General features: G+C 49.8%; 1 protein-coding gene across 2 annotated transcripts in view; it reads right to left on the bottom strand.

Annotated features, from left to right (window-relative positions):
- The window catches only part of LMX1B (LIM homeobox transcription factor 1 beta), a 229,336-nt gene extending 222,816 nt beyond the window's left edge, over positions 1 to 6,520 (bottom strand). For both annotated transcript variants that reach the window (XM_078646104.1, XM_078646105.1), the window contains exons 1-2: positions 6,128 to 6,520; positions 3,497 to 3,683 (exon numbers count right to left, since the gene is read on the bottom strand). In XM_078646104.1, the coding sequence (XP_078502230.1) occupies positions 3,497 to 3,683; positions 6,128 to 6,266 (326 nt within the window). In that variant the 5' untranslated portion in view covers positions 6,267 to 6,520. The remainder of the gene's footprint in view (positions 1 to 3,496; positions 3,684 to 6,127) is intronic.
- Between the last annotated feature and the right edge of the window lie 7,516 nt (positions 6,521 to 14,036).

The following is a 14,036-nucleotide window of genomic DNA, read 5'->3' as shown; positions in this document are numbered from 1 at the left end:
CGCGACGCATAGCGCCGCAGTGAGGGTCTCAAACATACCTTAATTCACATTTGAAGCAAGGACAAGGTGTCTGAACAAGACACCAGGTAACAATATATATGAAAGCAACATTTCTCCAGCGATTATATCTGACGCGAGACCACGGGATAAATGCAGGAATATTATTTATAACGTAATAATAAAGGGGGCTACCGGTTATTTTAAAATGGGGTCTGAGCGCCTCTGATTGCAGCAGGGCCGACCGGCTCTGGACACCACAGCGCGAACACACAACACGCGCACAGACGCGCGCGCCGAGAATACACACCGCGTGAAGGAAAGGAAAGGAAAGAACCAATGTAACCCGGGTGGGGTGGGGGTCCCGGACACGGCTGTGTCATAATGAACCTTTGGTAAACTATCGGCTGTTTCTAATACTTCGACATAAAGTTATATATTAGCTGTTTCATCCTTTCATCCTTTCTCAAAGACGAGTTCATTTATCATAAAAAATACAAAAATCACAGTCACACTAGCACGAACGCCATAAATCGATTCAAGAGAAAAATAAATGAATCGTGAACACGTAGGAAACTAGAATAAAATAATGTTTCCCCTGTCTGTTCAAAATATGGAATTTATTTCTTAAGAGAATTAAAAATGTTTCGATGTTTTTCAGATTGTGCAAGTTCCTCGAAAGGGACGTCTCCAAAGTAATTCAAATTAAATGCAGAAAGCGTTATGGGAATACGGTGAAGGGCTTGGTACAGTGGAAAAAGAGAAAATCAAGCTTGTAAAACTAAATAGGTCGAATTGAGCGCTTAACAATAGTACAGTTATTCGTCTGTTCGTCAATTCGGAAGCAAAATAAAGATTTTACTGACTAGCTGCGCTCCTACTAAAAACGACCTCGTATTTCACGATCTATTCGTGTCAGAAAATTACATTCTCGCATCGCCATCGACGACTAGTTTAGCAGAACGCAAATAGCTTACAGGTACGTTAAACCTACTCATCTCAAGCGCGTGGCGAAGATATATATATTTGTTAATTTTGCTATTTCACGTGCCTCAAAACAGTTCTATAAACACAATGCCTCTATTCTCTGAAAAACAGGTAAATGTGTCTGAACATCGCCTGCTTATAAATTAATGTCATCTACAGACAGTTTCAAAGTGGGAGGGAGGAAGCGTTTGGGGTGACTGACATCAAACAGAAACATCCCCCCTTTTCCCCCCCACACACACAATGTCGCTTTTATATGGAGAGTTTTGAGTGCGCACACATTTAGATCGTTGCTTTATTTTTTTACTTTTGCAAGCGTGCCGCACCTATCCGTTGTGTGTGTCTGTGTAGGTGTGTGTCTGTGTAGGCGTGTGTGGGGGGGGGGGCAGTTTTTAGGCGCTACATTTCTGGCTATAGCGGACTGAGCAGTTTCTTTCACTCCCTCTTAGAAGTGAGTCAGTGATTAGCACATTAAAAGCCAGAATGTTTTATCTTGACAGCAAGGCTATTCAGTGAAAGACGCACACTCTCTGCACAACTCGTCTTCCCTGTCTCAGGGCAGACGTGATACCCCTCGCTCGCATGCAGCCGGTCAGTCGCAAGCACTGCACACCAGCCAGCCAGTGTGCACCCTGCTGGGTTCACTGTCCTGTGTGCACGGGCACGTGTGCAACGTTATGTGTTCAACGTCATGAGTGCACGGTCCTGGGTGCAACGTCCTGTGTGCACTGTCCTGAATGCACCACCTCTGTGCACTGTCCTATGTGTCTAGTCCTGTGTGTACATCCTGTGTGCACTGCCCTGAATGCACCGCCTCTGTGCACTGTCGTATGTGTACTGTCCTGTGTCCTGTCCTGTGTGCACTGCCCTGAATGCACCACCTCTGTGCACTGTCCTATGTGTCCTGTCCTGTGTGCACGTCCTGTGTGTACCTTCCCCACTAACAACAAAGCCTTGCTATTGTGTTCACTCTCGAGGGTGCAATGCCCGAGTGCTGCCGTCTGTGGTACTCCCTCCCCCCCCCCCTCCCCGGGCACTCATAATATGCCCATCTAACGCTTGGTGCCCGGGTGGGAGCGGCGCCTCGGCATGCACACGTGATGTGTGTACATGTGCACCGGGGTGGGCGGTGCCAGCCTTGGAAGTACACAGTGATCCGTCTAATGGCGGCGGATCTGGGCCTCGCCGCCGAAAGGAATCTGGGTGGACGACCGTTCCGCCTGGGTGCACCCTTCGAGGCCCCCCCCCCCCCCCCGTGGGGTCAGAGGAGGACGGCGGCCCCGGTGCGTGTGTAGGACACAACCGACTGGCATTTAAAACAGTGACTTTACATAACGGGACTACTTTGTCCTATCTGCTGCGTAGTATAACGTTACGTTGTAAAAGTTTAAATATTCTCAACACACACACGCACGCACACAGACACGCACACACGCTTTAATATGCACGCACAAGGACAGACAATTGCATATTTCCGGAACTTCTTCTAAATAAAGAATAAAGTGCTGATGTTAAAAGCATGTTTGTAAATATATTGCACGCGTATCTGTCTGGTTTGCAACAAACACACGTTGGGAAGAGGGTGGGCGTTTGACACACCCGCAGAGAGGCCTGCACAAGTCCTGGCCCCGACTGAAGTCGGCACAGACAGGCCCGACAAGTGTCTCCCCGGCTCACATTCATTTTTTAACTTTACATTTCCTTTGAGTAAAGCAAAATCGCCGAAATTGTCATCATAAATCACTCTATAAGCAGAGGACAGCACTTCACGTACTCCACACAACACGCAGGTAAAATACGGAAAGTGCCGCGTTATTTTTCAAATATATTTATATGACAAGCCTGCACCAAAAGTACCTTCACGTACTAGAACACAACCTACACGCATGTGCACGACCTAACCGTATAGATACACAACCTGGCCGTATGTACAAACCTAAATATATACATACACAACCTAACCGTAAACGTAACCATCGTATCCGTATGTACACAAGCTAGCCGTATACATACACAACCTAACCGCATGTACACAGCCTAGCTGTATGTACAAAACTTAACCGTATAGCTACACAACCTAACCGCATACATACAGCTACCCTTCTAGGTACATACACTCGACATGCCGCCCTACTGTGTATTTTGCACCCCACAATTTAAGCAGGCGTGATGGTTAAACTCCACATTATTGCAACGGAGATGCTTACGAGTGTCTATCTCCAATACTAAAGCGCTACAACACATCACGAGCGGCATTAGGCGCTATACAAGTGAATATAATAGGACCTCCAGGCACACACACACGGAGGCGCGGGTTGCAGAAGTGTTGTGAAGGCCCCGTGTGTGATAAATGAGTGGTGATGCGGTTTGTGTTGTGGGCAGTGGACGCTGGGAGGCGTTCAGAGCGCAGCGGCCCAGCCCTGGCACTGCGAGCAGGGGCGCAGGCAGCTGGCACGGGGCTACGGCTGGTGCCAGCTCTAGCAGTGAAGGGGGGAGGGGGCATGCTCCTTACTGTTGGTAGTCTTGTTTGCAGTAGAGTTTTCGGTCCCGGAAGTAGCAGCTGGTGCTGAGGGGCTGTTGACACACTGCACACTGCAAACACTCCTCGTGCCAGGACGACTCGTTCACCCTCATCAGAAAACGGTCCGAGATGGGCCTCTGGCAACCCTCGCAGACGGCTGGATTCTGGCAGTCGGACCCTGGGAGACAGCAAACAGGCAGAGGGAGCAGATGAGAAGCGGGCACAGACAGGGCACCCTGCGCTGGCGGCTCAAACCCGCACCCACCTGCCCCGGGCCCACCACTGACGCCCCTGCCCAGCCTACAACCAGTGAGCCGCAAAGAACCAGAATCCCGGCTGCTCCGGTGACCTACATTGTGTGATCCTGGGCACATTACGCCTCAAATTACATCCTCTCTCATCTATCAAGCTCCGGAACCCTTGGAAACAGCAGGACACAGGCATTAATGCTAAACAAATATTGAAACTGTATTTTAGAGGCATTATTCAAACTTGAAACGGTTGTAAATGCATGGAGAAAAACAATATTGTAGAGCGCGAACACCCCGCTAAATTAAATAAAGGGTGAGTCCAGTAACATTCCTCTAATCCCAGCATCCCCTTTTAGGTGCATAGCGTGACCCTTGGCAGACAGCACCTTGACCCTATGGCCTAGTTGTTTAATTCGCTAAAAGCAGAAGCAAAAGCGCTTAGAAATTGGTATGTTCCCAAAATAAAGCACTTTATTAAAATACGCACTGTTCATATCGATTGTTGAATTAAATTGTAAAGTCTTGGTCGCACTTTCTATTTAACTAACAGCTCTAAATACTCTTGTCTGTCGCACCTTATAACGTGAAAATGCACGTTCTGCGTATAAGAGTTAATATTTTTTATAAATGGATGATATGGGTTCCTGTGGTGAAATTGCCGAATGCAGACGTTAATGTTTCTGTTTGTAATCTCGGCTTCACCGCTAATTATAAATGTGTGATCCTGAGCAAGTTTACGTGTATCATTCCCCTCTATCACACGATCACTGCTAAAGGTGCTGCTCTGAACACAAAGCACACCCTAAAATAAACGTCACAAGATGTACTGCACTATACCCCCAGGGTTCGTAGGGATGGGTCTTTCCCCGCCACAGGCTTCGTGGCTCATACAAATACACACTGTAGTGTGAGCGGCGCTTCTAAATGGCACTTCCTGGCCCTCAAATCTTCTCCTTCGGTTTTGATTTTTTTCACTCCGCGTCCACCTGTCTCTTGGACCATTAATGCGAGTAAAACTCGCCCCCTCCCCTCCCAGATGTATCTAGGACATATATACTGCAGTCACCTTATGAGACACGTTTCGTGAGGGGCCTGCAACTGATTTTGGGAGCGGTGCATGTCAGCTGCAATGCTGTGCATCTAAACAAGGGCAAACTGTCAGCCTAACTTTACTGACACACGACTGGACGATACCACGTCAGAGCGGCTTGCACCACCTGTTTGTGAAGTGTTTTGTGTGCACACGATAGTGCATGCACCCTGCGGAGGGGGCTGTGGGGGGTAGGGGCAGATATACACTACAGTGATCGGAGAATGTGACGTTGAAAGTTTACACTTTCTCTTTAATTACGTGATTGAAAGTTTGCAATAGTAGCTGTTTCAGATGCGCCCCAGTTCACGAGCGCATTAACAGTTCATTAAAGCACGGATGAGGGGTGGCGGAGCTTTAAAGTGCTGGACGCGTCTGCAGGCAGCTCGGACAGTGAGACGTCACTTTTCGCTTCAATCTTTAATAAAGTGAGTGAAAGGTCACAAGCCTAGTGCATATAAAATGCACCGGCGTGCACACGTGCGTGCTTTCACCGTTTATAAAGTGTTCTGTCGGAGGGACGCTGCACAGGGCCGGGGGTGTTGTGGGGGCGCTTCAAAGCGCTGGACTCCGGCTTCAGTCATTGTGGACGGAGGGTGACAGCTCACCCTTTTCTCTTTGGTGAAATGAGTGAACGGTGACAATATACCATGAACCCGGGCACAGGGTGAATGTTTCCAGAGTCTTCGGCTGCAGCAGGGCATAGGGCCCGGAAGGGGTCTTTTTAGGCTCTGTGCACTGGCTGCAGCGAGCTGGGTTGAGGGGGGGGGGAGTTTTAACGTTGTCTATCCAGCTTGTCACAATAACAATGATGCTAGATACAGAAACAGTCCCATCTGCACGCATTGAACGTCTACAAAGGTTGTTGCTGCCGCGTTTGGGGGGGGGGGGGGGTGTTTTAAAGTTCCACGGCTGCAGAACGCTGACCCTCAAAGGTCACACCGTACTCTTTGATTAAATGGATAAGTTTTCATGTCCTGTCTCAGGTCACACGTGCGCATGCACTGAAAGTTTACAAAGTTTCGGGGGGGGGGGGGGGGTGTAAAGATGCAGGGCTGCAGGACTATGTCCATCAAAGGTCGCCCCCTAATCTTTGCATACATGGCTATAAGTTTACAAGTGTCCCGTGTCCCTGCACCCGGGCGCGCGCGCGCATGGCTGGGAGTTTGCAGAGTTTGCAGCCGGCGCGCTGCGCCCTGCTCCTGTAAGGGAGCCCAGTGCATCGGCGGATGAAGCTGCGGGGGCCGGGGGTACGGGGGTGGGGTGGGCGCCGACACTTACCCAGTAAGACCCCCAGTGTGGCGGCTCCGGAGCGCAGCGGGTGGTCCTCCAGTTTAATGCCCTCCAGCATCTTGCTGCCCTGGGACTGCCGCCGGGGGAAGCACCTCTCCAGAGACTCAGGGGCTGGGGCAATGTCCATCACACATGGGGGGCGGCGGGGTGGGGGAGGCTGCCTTCGGGTCCGAGTGTCAGGAGCAGCTCCCAGAGGCCGGCGGGTCACCGGGCCGGGCGCGCCTCCACCTGCCGGGGGGCCCCGAGCTGTGCCAGGTCCCTGCGCGCGGCTGGCTCCAGGGGCGGGTGGGCTGCGAGCCTGGCACGGTGGGGCACATCCAGGGCCGGCGGGGCTGCGGGGTTCCCAGAGAGCAGCCGAGGAGTGAATGTGCCATGGAAGAGTCCTCCAGCTCAGAGCAGGAGCCCGGCGGAGGGATACACCCTCCCCACAGCCGCACTCCGCCCTCCTCCAAAACTCCATGACATTTGAACTCAGGCGGATCCCTCCGCCGAGCGAGTCACGCGTCCGGAACGTCAAGTAGTGCCGCGAGGTTTCCAGGAGCTCCGGACCCCATAGAGGCGCCAGGTATATTCGGGGGGTGCTGATTAAGAGATAAGGATGCGGGGGCGACCAACAGCACCGATCTGACTCCAGACTGTCATCATAGCGCAATGCCGGCTGCCTCCCTCCTAAAAATACTGTACCAATGGCATGTGTCTGAGAACAAAACATATTCAGAGAACTGCACACTTGAACCAATATTTTCAACAAATATCTCGGCCCGGTCCAGACTTACTGGGCAAAAAAAATATATATACATATATTTTTGGAGGCATTTCTCGTTAACCTTACGAACGTTCTAAATTAAATATATTTTTTTCTGTATAGGGCTCCAACTGCTTCTGGACACCTGCGAGAGATGGGGTATGTCTTCTTTAATGTATATCGTGTGTTTCTATTTAGTCTGTACGTCTTGCATTTTAATGTTTCCTTTATTGCATTCGGTATACCAACGCCTACCATGAATTGTATTTCTCTTAATATTATAACAGAAAAAAAATCTTTGATATAAATAGCTTTTCCCCAAAATTTCTAAACATTCTTATATTTAAATATAATTCGTGCGATATATAATTAAATTCAGTTCAATTCGCATTTATTGTCGCTTTTAAAATGGTCTGCAATCTGTGGAGTGTTTGCATTTTTTATGACGAATTACTTATTGAGCACTTTCACCCCCTCTCCCTCCCCACGCCTGTAAAGTAATCTAAAATCAACATTTAAGAATGCGTGGGCAGCGGTGGCTTGTTTCACGCAGTCGTGCGTGAATTATCCGCCATCAGCTCAGCTGCGAGCACACTGTCATTGTGTGAAGAGCTCAAAAGAATATTTTAAATTAAAAAATCAAGATTTCTGGATACGTGAAGGCGAAGTATGCGCTTATCTGCAACTTGTCCGATTTTCGAGGCGCTTTTCTGAATGCGATGATAAAGGGCAATTTTTTAACTGATGGGCCAGCCATGTCTTTTGTCACGGGCGGGGGTGCACATGGCAGCAGTAGTGTGCCCCCACCCGCCCCGCTTGTCGTTTTCTTCCATAAAGCCGCGCTGCCCCCCCTTGCACCTGGCGATGGTCCCCGATAGCAGAGACGTGGATGTCCGTATGAAGGGGGGGACAGGCCGGGGTGCGAGCGGCGTCCGCTCACCAGGCCCGGGCAGGAATACACTGCAATTTCCTGGCTGCAGATCCGACAAGGATAGCGCTGCATTTCAAAATGAAACAATGTATCACTCACTTTCCAATCTGCATTGTTCCGCCAAATGATAAGGCCACGTTTTGTTGGTCTGATCTTTTCAAAAGTATTTGTTTATTTATCTTGTTAACTCTTTAGTGGACGGTTCTTGTAATTAAACAGAGACTTTTCGTATTTCATGCATGTTTTGCAAGTATTCCTGAATGTTGGCTATGAATAAGTAACCAGGCCGAAGCCGGTGTTGGTCTAAAAACAAGTTTCCAATAAATCAACAATAAAACCACAATGAGACGGCAAATGCACCTTCATTTGGGGTATAAAAAAGTCCATTATTTATCTTGTTATTTTGTTTATTTCACCAGGGTGCAGACTCCGGGGCGCATCACAGAGAGGCAGGTTGGGGGGCCGGAGACATTGTCGCCTTTAGAGGCTTGGTTTTAAATATTATCATAGGAAAGAGACAGACGAGCAGGGCAGCGACTGAACGAAGGAAGCCGGCGAGATTTTCGGGAGACCAGGCCATTCAATAGCAAACCACGGCGATATAAAAAGCAGCGGCTTAATTTCAGCCGGGCCCCGTGCAGCTCCACGGCCCTGCTAGTCTGAGTGCAAAGAACCTTCGATATGAAATAAAGGAAACACCGCACCCCCCCAAGCAGCCCCGTGTACCCTATAACGCCGCAATGTGCGGTGAGTCTACCGGCGCTCTGGTGCCCATGTGAAGCTTACGGGTCTGCAGAGAGGCCACGGAGGCGGATGGGCACGGAGCAGCGGTCGCTTCTACACCAACTTAAAGTCAAAGCTGGTGAGTGTCGAAGATGGGGGTTTTGGGGAGGGGTTACCGCGTGATGTTCTGCTGGAACCCCGATTTTAGCATCTCTGTCACCAGGAAACTCGCAATGTCTAACTTATTGCACACGCATTTCATCTTCCATTTGGGGTGGGGAGGCGTTTCTCCATCTTTGATGTAAGTTCGATGTTAAAAACACGGGTCATTGCTTTTTTTTTTGTTACCGGGAGTGGGAGGACGAAAGAGCGAGAACATCTAGTGCCCAGAGTGGAGAACACCACCTCTTGGCGCTGGGCTCTAAAGATTAACGCCTTATGAACCCGAAACGCCTCCTTGTTTACTTATATAGCGCTAGCAGGATCCGGAGGTTTTAGGGCGCTTTACAGGTTGAAGGAATACATTAATACGTTTACAGGAGGTACTAGAAGGGTTGCTCCCGCCTGGGTGATGCCAGGAGCCCTAGTACGGGGGTGGGGTGGCATCGCCCTCCGTCTTCTTCAAGTCAAAACGCTCTAGGTGGGGGGCGGGGGGGGGGGGGGGGCGTTTAAAGCCACACGATGCTGGGTGCGTGGTTTTGGTTCATCCAAAGAGAAAACTTGGACCAGACTCCAAACAAGAAACCTGCTTCTCTGAAGGTGCTTGATGTAGCGCACACCAGGCCGAAGGAAGCTCGGGGCGCGTAGTAGAGAGCACTGTGTCCATGAGATTGGGGGTACCTCGAACACTACTGGCTGTTCCTGAACAGTGGGGTCCCTGTGCCCCCGCTGAGACCAAATCGCAGGTTCCGCTGCGTCACACTAAACTATGTTTGTTGCACCTATTTACAGTCTCAGGGCTGATGTGCCTAGAATCACACTTTTTAGAAACATTTGCTGTAGCCAGGATTAGAACCTCGTCCTGCAGGTCCTAAGATCTGCAGCGCTGGTCGTGCTCCGCAGGCATGATTTGGACTCTAAACAGGACATTTTATCTCCCAGATGAATATTTGAATATATGTTATCGTTTCTGGCGAGGGCCGAGCTGCTCTAGCGGGAGAAAGTAATACTATGAAATCAACCGGCCCTCGAGGCGCTAAGGTAGCCCATTCAAGCATCAATGCGCTCGGGGGTACCACACAGTGCCTATCAGCGGACATCCTGGACTCGGCGGGCCTCAGTGCGCTGGGCACCACCCGATGGCTGTGGACCCCAGTCTCAGATCCCGGCTTCTCATCTTGACCACTGTGACCTTCGGCAGATTCGTATATCTCCGTGCAACCTTAAGTGCCAAGATTCGGTGGGCTTCGAGATATGAAACATTCGTCTTCGGCGCTATATACCAACCTGGGCATTTGAATCTATGTCTGCCGGGTGCCAGGGCTTCTCCCCCTATAGATGCTGCCAACAATCATGAGTGTGGGCAGCGCGCGAGACCCATTGGCAGGGGGTGCATGTCGCCAGTGATGAGGTCACCATTTGAAACCATCTAAATGAATCCTACCCTGCAGGACCGCTTCACCCCCAGCACTCCCTTCTTAAACACGGCGGGTGTCACACCTACTCACACCCGAAGAACAGAAACCATGGCACGCCAATACATATCCCTGCACAGTCGTGTTAGCGCTGCACATTCTTGTTCTTCTGTTTAAGCGCTGTGTAAGCAGCTGAAACCACATTCTGCACGCAGACGGGGCGCATATATTGAATTATGGCTCTGTTTGGAAGCGGTGCTTTCTTCTTACGTCGTATGTTAGGCACAGCTTTGATGTTAGCGCGTGGACTGTGAAATTCTGCGCATTCGAAATTTTATTTTCCACGTCTTTTCTGGTAATCTTATCTTAATTTTTTTCAGTTTCTTTGCTTAAATGTTGAGCGCGGTTAGAAGACATCAGCCCGGAGGCCGAGCCTTTGCGGCATCTTTCGCTTCGAATTTATGAAAAACAAAATATAGAAAAGAAAAAAGGGCGTTCGTTCCATATCTGTACATATCTGTGTATATCTGTGTGTGCGTGTTTGTGCGTGCGTGTGTGGATAACTCTCTCTCCCTTTCTTTCGATAGGCAGATAATTAGAGACCAGTTTGACGTTGAAACTGGTGCATGTTGGCTAAAACCAATCCAATGTATTCGTTAATAATATCATATTATCTATCTTGTGTGCGTGTGTGCAGAACTCCGCCTCTCCCTCCCCCCGTACATATCATAAACACATATAAAATGTAATATGTATACATGTGTGTGTCTGTGCCCATGTGTTAGTGTGCGTATAACATCTGTCTCTCTCTCCCTTTACATACATATCACATATATGTGTGTTTTCGTGTGTTCACCCTCTGTCTCCTTTTACATTTTCACCATGTGTGTGGGTGTATGTGTACATAACACCACCTCCCTCCCTCTACATATGCGCCTTTTTGTGTGTGCATAATATCCTAAATATACATCATATACATGCGTGTCTGTGCGTGTATAACACCCCTCTGTCGCCATCTATATTTATGTGTGTCTGCGCGTGCACGCGTGTTCACAGCACCTCCCCGTTCCCCCCAGATCATTAGATATAGCCCAGTTTGACGTTGCAACTGATGTATGTTGACGAAGGACAGTCCGTGCTAAATTCATTGCGGTTTATATGAATTTATCGAACACACCTGTATATCAATAACATTATGGCCCCTCACCCCCGCGCCATGACGATGCCTCGGTTGGAATACACCACTCGGACTCATCTTTGCCACCCTTGGGCTGGGCATCTCTTTGGTACCCCCTGCCACCACCATGCGGGCACGTCTGGGGCTCTGCGTTGGCGCCTCTCAGCACCCTCTTGGCACCCCTCGCCCAGCACCCCGCTGGCACGTCACGGACACCTCGCTGTGACGCTCAATTCCAAACAAATCCAGCGCCTTCCTTCGGACCTCATCACACTGGGCGCTTTTTCATTCACACAATGCACGAGATGCGTGTGTTCAGGTTTTGGAGGGTGCCTGTGCCCGAGGAAGGCGTGTGTTATATCTGCATAAGGGCGCATCCTCCGAGGGAGCTTGTGCGTCAACATCTGCGTCACGCCGTGACTCGACGAGAGAGGCCCAGGCTGCTATTAGCACACCAAAGCTTTTAAATAAAATGTTTGTTTGTGTTTGTTAGAATGTGGAGTATCGAATTTTAGCTTTTCTGCGCATTTTTTTCTATGGATTATTTTGAATCCTAAATAAAACAATTTAGTGTTTCTCATGGTCATTTATTATAGCTTTGTGATCTGGTAAACCATTTTCTCTTACAGCGATGAAAGGTTCCCAAGATTCGGAGACTTATATATTGATACAAGGGTAGGTGGATAGATGGATAGATAGTTAGATAAATAGAGCGATAGCTAGATAGACGAGCTAAGTAGCGTTGTTATATTTGTGATAATATCCCACGTTTACACACATACCCCCACACCCTCCACACACAGAAAGACGCACACCCACGCACCGACACGTACCCACCCATAAAGACACCCACATACACACACATACAGACAGAAACACACAGATACACACACACAGGGACACACACAGACACATTCCCCCCACACAGAAGGACACACACACACTCCGACACATACCCACCCATAAAGAGACACACACCCGGAATAGACCGACACACACACGCCCCAGAACCTTCCCCCCCCCCCCGGAATCCACCCAGAGGGGTCTGTCTGCATTATTAATGTCAGACTCTGCTTAAAATAACTCGCGCCAGAATGCGCACTCTATCGGTTTTCCACCCTCCCCACTTTGCCCCTTTTACTCTTCACCCACCTCTTCCCCCTTACCCTCTTCCGTTGCCATTTACACTCTTCATCTGCCCCTTTACTATCCATCTCCGACTTTCCCCCTTTCTCCTCTGTCCCTTTACCCTTCTCCTCCGTCCCTTTACCCTTCTCCTCTGTCCCTTTACACATTTGATCTGTTCTTTTAGACCTTCGATCCTCTTCACCCTCCTTGGCCCCTTTACCCTCTTCCCCTGTCCCTTTACCCTCCCCCTACACCTCTCCACCCTCATCCTCGTCCCCTTTACCTTGCTCCTCTGTTACGCAGTCCTTGCCATCGTCACCCTTTAGAGGAAGGGCCCTGGCGGCCACCCAGCAGCTCCTCGCGCCGGGGTCACGCGCAGCCAACTGCTCGGCAGCTTTATTGCTGTTATTATTATTTGTTATTCTACATTTTATCGCAGGGTTTATAAGATGCAAGGCATCACTTTCAAATGTAACTACTGCATTTATTAAAACGTCCAACACAAATTGCATTTAAGAAACAATTAAACAGATAAAACATAAACACATTTATGGCTGCGTTGCGCCCGAGCATGGCCAGCGCTGGGTTTTCCACAGTTTCCCTTCCAGCCCCGTGAGAACATAAACAGAGTTCACTCCTCAGGCCAAATTTAAACCAAGCAAAAGTGTGTTCTACCCCGGCTCCGCCTTTTATCCCTCTGGAGACACAGGACAGAAAGATACTACACATAATTGCCCTTTGTGACTTCCTAAAGTCGTAAACTTATACGCAGGGCCGGACTGGCCGTAGCGGGCACCGGGCATTTCCCCAGTGGGCCACTAGGGGCAATTTTGGGCCCCTGGGGGCTGTTTTGTTACAGGGCTGTTTTTGCAGAAATCGGCCCCTGTAACAAAATCGGCCGAAACCGGCCCTGGCAAACAGCTCGGCCGCTCCCATGCGGGCCGGCCGAGCTCTTTGCCAGGGGCAGTTTTGGTTCCCAGTCAGGCCCGGACTGGCCATAGCGGGCACCGGGCAATCCCTTGGTGCGCCGCACCGGTGGGGGCCGTTTTTGGGCCCCTGGAAGCCCATTTTGGTACAGGGTCGATTTAGCCCTGCTTAGACGTCTGGTCTAAGTTTAAACCAAAAAGATCTAAGTTTACCTTTGTGAATTGGGCCCACAGTACTTGGAAAAGGGAACTGTAGGATGCCCGATGGGCTGTGCCCAAGCCACTTCTGCCCTGTGCTCTGCCACCCCTTCCCTCAACACGGCTGCGCACTACACTTAGTAGTTATAGGTAGGAGCCTGTAATGTTCCTTATACGGTCTAACCACTCCATGACGGGGATCTCCCTCCTCAAGGCCCTTCAAAGCTGTAGGTAAGGGCTCAGTATTGTACTCTGCCTGCTCTTCCTAAGGCGTGCATTCCCACTCCAAGACAGAATCCTCACCAATGCCCACAACTCCAAAGAATTCTTCTCAATCATCAAGGAATTTACCAAACCCTGCAGCGAAACAACAGACGTCCCACCCGCTGAAGACTCTGCAACAGACTCAGCACCTTCCTTCACCTCAAGATTAAGATGATCTACGCCAACTTCGACAACCAAGACCTCCGCACCATCCCAGCTGGCACCCCCAGC

Source organism: Lissotriton helveticus, chromosome 5_1 (assembly GCF_964261635.1).
Source record: "Lissotriton helveticus chromosome 5_1, aLisHel1.1, whole genome shotgun sequence".
Taxonomy (NCBI): domain Eukaryota; kingdom Metazoa; phylum Chordata; class Amphibia; order Caudata; family Salamandridae; genus Lissotriton; species Lissotriton helveticus.
Note: the sequence above shows the minus strand (reverse complement) of the source record. Positions and strands in the feature narration are given on the sequence as shown.